Source organism: Apis dorsata, unplaced genomic scaffold, assembly GCF_000469605.1.
Source record: "Apis dorsata unplaced genomic scaffold, Apis dorsata 1.3 scaffold_327, whole genome shotgun sequence".
Classification (NCBI taxonomy): Eukaryota; Metazoa; Arthropoda; class Insecta; order Hymenoptera; family Apidae; genus Apis; species Apis dorsata.
The window spans coordinates 55,258-61,375 of NW_006263595.1; the positions used below are offsets into that span (position 1 = coordinate 55,258).

The 6,118-nt window shown below is 33.4% G+C and overlaps 1 protein-coding gene across 13 annotated transcripts in view; it reads right to left on the bottom strand.

The window, feature by feature from the left end:
• Window positions 1-6,118, bottom strand: part of LOC102672539 (phosphatidylinositol 4-phosphate 5-kinase type-1 alpha) — a 31,751-nt gene that overhangs the window by 16,670 nt on the left and 8,963 nt on the right. For 5 of the 13 annotated variants that reach the window (XR_004150814.1, XM_006617874.2, XM_006617867.2 and 2 more), the window contains exons 11-14: window positions 5,582-5,644; window positions 5,183-5,194; window positions 2,143-2,220; window positions 675-728 (exon numbers count right to left, since the gene is read on the bottom strand). Coding sequence is in view for 12 of the 13 variants with exons in the window: in XM_006617874.2 (XP_006617937.1) it covers window positions 675-728; window positions 2,143-2,220; window positions 5,183-5,194; window positions 5,582-5,644 (207 nt within the window). In the remaining variant the exon portion in view is untranslated. The remainder of the gene's footprint in view (window positions 1-674; window positions 729-2,142; window positions 2,221-5,182; window positions 5,195-5,581; window positions 5,645-6,118) is intronic. The other 8 variants (XM_006617869.2, XM_006617868.2, XM_006617871.2 and 5 more) reach the window with 5 other exon arrangements.

Genomic DNA, 6,118 nt, shown 5'->3' on the forward strand with positions numbered 1-6,118 from the left:
CCGTGCTGGTCGTGCTGATCGCAGGGTCTGTCGGGGTCACTGTTATCGTGTCGTCCAGGGTTGTTTCCAAGGTCGTGCGACGTCGAATACGGGGGTTGCGTAGAGGTGCACCGACAGTGATGACGTGAACACGTTGGGGGTAGGGAGACAGAGAGAGATAGATAGATAGAGGGGCAGACAGAAACAGAGAAGCTGGGTGAGCGAGATCGCATGGTGATTAATATCGTGTAACGTTGCTTCGAGATCCTCGAATCGAACAATTTTTTTTACGATATTCGCGGTGATTCGCGGATAATTTAGATTGAAATGAGATGACTCTTTCGTTTGTGATTTCGAAGCAACGTGACAACTCTTTGGAGAAAAATATTAAACGTGTAATATGTAATAGTAGAATAACGAGTGACTAATACGATTTAAGATTATTTTATCAATGGAAGTTGTCAATTTAATCGAGTCTCTAAATAAATATCGCTCTAAATTCATCACGCAATTCCTATTTACACGTTGTTATATTATTATCTCGTATATATATAGATATATATTCTTTTTTTAGATGAAATAAATATTCGAAAGATCTTCATGGACGTTTAATCGAAACAAAAGAGACCGCGAATAACGATCGAAGAAATAATTAAATGGAATATTAGGAAAATAAGTGATCGTATGAGACTCACCAGCTTTCGTGGGTGACGTAGCATGCATTGTCGAAGTTCCGGTTGTCGGCACCGCTAAACCACCATACAACACCATGTACCATTACCGTATCACCATGTGTGCGACTCTTGATCAGACAGAGAAACTTCCGACGTTTTTCTTTCGATGTTTCGCGATTTAGTGTAGCGTAAAACCACTCATTGTTCTCGAAACTATGGATCATCTCTACGTCGATCATTGTTTCTCTGATTTTAAAGTCTCTCTGTCCAGTCACGGATCGAATGTGTCCCGAAATAAAACAGGGATTCGAGCAAGGGACGTTCGAGGCAAATAGAGAGGGAATCGATGATCGGAATGCGCGCATTCGACTGACATTCACGATAGAAAGCTGTATTTGTACGTTGTATGCGTCTGCAGACAGAATCGGACGGAATTCGAAGGATACGTATGGACAGATGGATAAAGCCATAACGGGTTGTCGATAATAATTTACGATATAGTATTGAATTATACTTTTAAATCTCTTTCTTTCGTTGCTGACGATATTATAAATTTTTTAATCTTATCGATTGTCAGATTTATACGATATTGTCATGCGATTTGATTGACTTTGAAGTTCGTATCGAAGTTGAATCGATTATTTTAAATAAATTTTGGTGATAGAAACAATTTGTAAATGAAAATTTATCATATAGAGAGATTAAGGGATTAAGATTAATGTTACGAGAAATTATCTACCGACACGGAATACGAATAGGCGTACCTTTTTAACACGTGAAAGCACGCACGAGCAATCTTCGTAAAAGAGATTATCTTCTCAAAGGAAATGGCTGATAGGAGATGGTTCAATAACATATCTTGGTACCATCAGGGATGACAGGAATCGTGGTGAACGTTTTGGAGACAGGGAACTTTGATAGACAGGATCTAAATTTATTGCTCTGATCGCTGTGCCTGGCTACACATGTGAAATTCAGCGCAAAGCCAATAATAAGATTGTGGAAAATGTTCTTTCGTATTTCATCTGCACGATTTTCGGACCAGGATCGATCTTTCGACTCGGATCAGTTTTAGATGATCTCTTATTTTATAATTACTAATCGAATACAAATTTTTAACTCCGTTGTAATTGTATTGTTCCAATTTCAGTTTGCAAATTTCACTTCAATTTTTCAAATACGGCAAATAATCAACAATGACTCTCATTCCAAAAAGATTTTATAGAGATAAGATATTGACATAGATTCTATTTAATTTATATTTAAGATGAATATTCAATTTTTTTAAACTTATCTTTCTCTTTTTGAATAAATTTAAATAGATATAAAAAGAAATATATATAGAACAAGATATCAATCATCGAACTAGTCCGCAAATCGTAGAACCAGTCGCAAAGGACCACGCGAAGCATACGAAATCGATCATTAACAAATATTCGAAAAAAAAAAAAGAAATTTCCAAGATATTCTATCGATCGAATAGACTCACCAGTTGAATCGAAATCTCCATCCAACGGCCTGAGTGGCCTGGTTATGCTTTTTCTCTTCGACGGGGAATGTTTCAATGCTGAAACACAAATCAACGGGTTATTAATACCGCGATACTCGATGTAGGGTTGAAGGGTTGAAAACATCGATAAATACTGATGGAAATCGGAACGATTAATTGGAAAAAAGAGTCTGAGAACTGTGCCTATGTATCGTAAAAGAGGGGATGTATCAAACGAGTTAACGCTACAAAAGCTGACGTCAGTACCGTAGCAAGTGTTAGCTTATGCATGAAGCGTCGTATAATACTTGTTTTGAAAAAGTTCTCGCTGCGCTTCGTGTACACCATGTAAGTCGCGAAACGCATTACGCACGTCTCATTGCGTTGCAGACTTTCTATTTTCACACCGTATTTATCACGATACCGCGATTAATGTATATATAATGGAGTCGTTTGGCAATCATTATCGTCTCGATTAAAATTTTGATTATCAGTTAACCCTCTCAATAGCGACTGCATCGGTGTATACTTCAAAGAAGTTTTATTCCATTTGACTTCGATTATTCTTAAGTTTTAAAATGTTCGAATATTTCGTATGATTATTTTTTAAATAATTTAAAATCGAAAAGATTATCATAATTTTTCGCAAAATTTCGAATTCAATTCCCAATAATCCCAATTTATTATCAAATAAACCTCGCTACAGCACTGTTTGCCACGACTACGTCTAATAACTTCTTCTCCATAACGTCTGGAGCTACGCTTCTTTGATCTCTCTACGTTATCGGACAAGGGTTTGGGCTTAAACGAAGCTATACTACTTCAAAACGAGGGATTCGCCTCGAATTCGTCTAATCTCGAACTCGTCAATGTCTATTACATATAGATGGTAAAGCTGATACAACATCGAAAGCTTTCTATCTTATCCAAATTATATGAAAATTCTTTTTCTAATTTTCATCAGAATTAATAATTAATACTGTGTGTATCTTCTGCGATACACGTTACATTTTCTTCGTTATACTTGCCTTTTTTTTTACTAAATGTGGATAGAAAGATCGTAGAATATTTTTTTTTCTTTAAAAAAAAATATGAAAGAAAAATATATTGCTGTACTTGCTATGTAGAAAAATAAAAAATATCTATGAATTTTTTATCCACACATCGTACATTTTTGTATATACGTACATGAATATTACGATGACATCTTGTAGCGAATAAATGTTCAGAAATGTTCATTCGATCACGATCGACGAACATTTAATTATAATCGCTCGAACACGCGTAGCCACGGCCTTTAGGTTTTTATCAGACCGTATTGGCTTGTGTTCAGCTTTGATTAAAATCCAGACAACAAAGTTAATTAAAACGAGCCGCGATTCTCGATGTTATCTGGGAAAAATTATTCTGGTATTGGAGAAAAAACGATGATAGAATTCGACTCGCAACTACACATGTGAGCATCTTTGATTCAATTATCAATATTTTGTCTTCGAGATAAGAATAAATTTTCGAAAAACATATTCTTAACTCTTATAATTCTTTTTTTCACAGATCATTTATGAACCAATCAGAAGTTAAACTAATTGATTTCCACTTTTTATAACTATCTTAACTCTTACAAAGAGAATGCAAAAATTTTAGATTATCAATTTAATTTATATTTTAAATATTGATTTAAATTCATATAGATTTTATGATTTTGTTCGAAAAAATACCTAACACAGTAAAATATCAAGTTTCTTATAAATTTCTAGATCTATCTCAAGAAAAATTAAGCGATTTTTTCGATAAGTTTATCAAGTTTTACTTTTGTATGGTTCATACATTATCTAAAAATGTGCTTCATAACAAGATTTAATTCGTGGTTATTGTGATTAAGATCTGGACGTGTGAACATCATGTGTGTACATATGTATTTTTAGACAAAAATATATTCCTAACGAAAATTCTGATATACGTCATCCAGATCGTGGGAGTGTTAAAATATTAAAAATCCGGGCGCGACTATAAGCAGGGATTAGATATTTGTTCTTTAGATGCTTTTTGAAAGGAAAGTGACCTAGATTCGCGCAAAGAGATAGGGAAAAAAGGGTCATCGATCAAGAGTTGGGTAGTTATTTAGTGTACTTGAAAAATTGTGAACGTGTTGAAGCTTAAAAAAAAAAAAAAAAAAAAAAAAAAAAAAGAAGAAGAAGAAGAAGAGAAAGAGACAAGTGTGAGAAAATGATAACAACAAAGGAAGAGAATTCCAACGAGACATATAAAACTCACGATGCAAAAGCAGAGTGAAAATTGAAAAATCGATAAAAAAATCTCGATTATTTTTTCTTATAATTTTTGTACTCCGATTTTTTTTGCCAATGATACAAGATATTCATATTCTCGGTATAAAAGACAAAAATATTCGGAGTACATTTTGTACTATACAATGGATAAAAATTGGGGAATGCAAATATCTAAAATTACATTTGCACGATTACGTTTATATACATATGCTTGGGTAAAATATTGGAAAGATCGACTAAAGATAAGTGAGAAAGACAATCAAAGAAGCGTTGCAAGATGAAATCTTCGAATGTAAATATTATACTTGGAAAAGAATTTCGTGAAAGAAAAAAAGGAAGAGTGAAATATTGGCATAATATTTGTGAGATTAAAGAAGTGAATCAGATAACAAGAAAACGAAAACAAGTTCAGAAAGATATTTCAAATTTACGAACAATAAGCATATCACAAAAGATCAGTGTTAAATATAATATTCAAGGAAACGCAATCTCATTCGAATTCGAACGTGTTAAGATCAAGATTGAAAAAATAAAAAGTGAGAAAAATTAATAATTGCAAAAAAGAAAGCATTTTGCACTTACAATCTTTTCTATTTACAAATGTACACGTGTGACAACGCATCTACAATTACTATAAAAAAGATTAGTTTTACATGCCAAATAATGGACATAGGAGTGATGTATAAAAACCATTAATACTTTCAACGTTCTACGTATCAATTTCTACTTGAACTTGATATAGAAAAACTCACTTTGAGCAAAGACTGTATTTGCCAAAAACAGAAAAGCATCTAAATTAGTAGAAATTCGACGAGATGCAAATAGAAAGAATTTTATAATTAGTAGATTAGGAAAAGAAAGAAAAAAAAAAAAAAAGAAGAAAAAAGGAGAAAAAAATATTAAAGAAAAACACCAGCAACACGATAGATCGTGAAGCAATTCAAGGTACTCGAAGGAACAACAAACCAGATCGACACCAGAGATAGATTAAAAAGTATACGCATACAAGCAGATAAATGTTCGACGTTTATTTATCAAAGAGAAATTAAAAAATTTAAAAAAAAAAGGCAAGAGAGAGAAATAAAAAAAAAACAAACATACAACCATACAAAAATGGACAGACAGATGGACGAACAGACAGACAAAGTTACCTATGTAGCTGGTGACGAGGTTACGGAATTTGCGATGATTCCCCTTAATCTCAGGCAGGTCCACTTTTGGTATTCGATTTTCGAGTTTCGATCGGTAGCAGGTCAGATCAGGTCATTGGGGGTTGACACGAAAAGAAGTGCACGGGACACAAAAACATCAACATTTAGCTAACTCCGTACTTAAACATCTTTAATATATACCGGATTATTAAAACGATCGATAGATCATAGGGACTGCCGAGAATCAAAGTAGCAACACAAAGGAAAGCGGGGTTAATACGACGTTCTTGCCTCGATAGAATTAAAGAGATAGATAGATAGAAAGATAGAGAGAGAAAGAGAGGAAGAGAAAAGCGGCGATACAAGAATATCATTCTTGTGAACGATCTTGTGAATGAATTAATGATCAAATAAATAATTACAGTGTGTCATTTATTATATGTAACCTATCGCGAATTGATTTCCATTAAACGATATTAGTGATGTCTTATCGTGTCAGAAGTTCAATTATTCGAACATTGATATATATATATATAT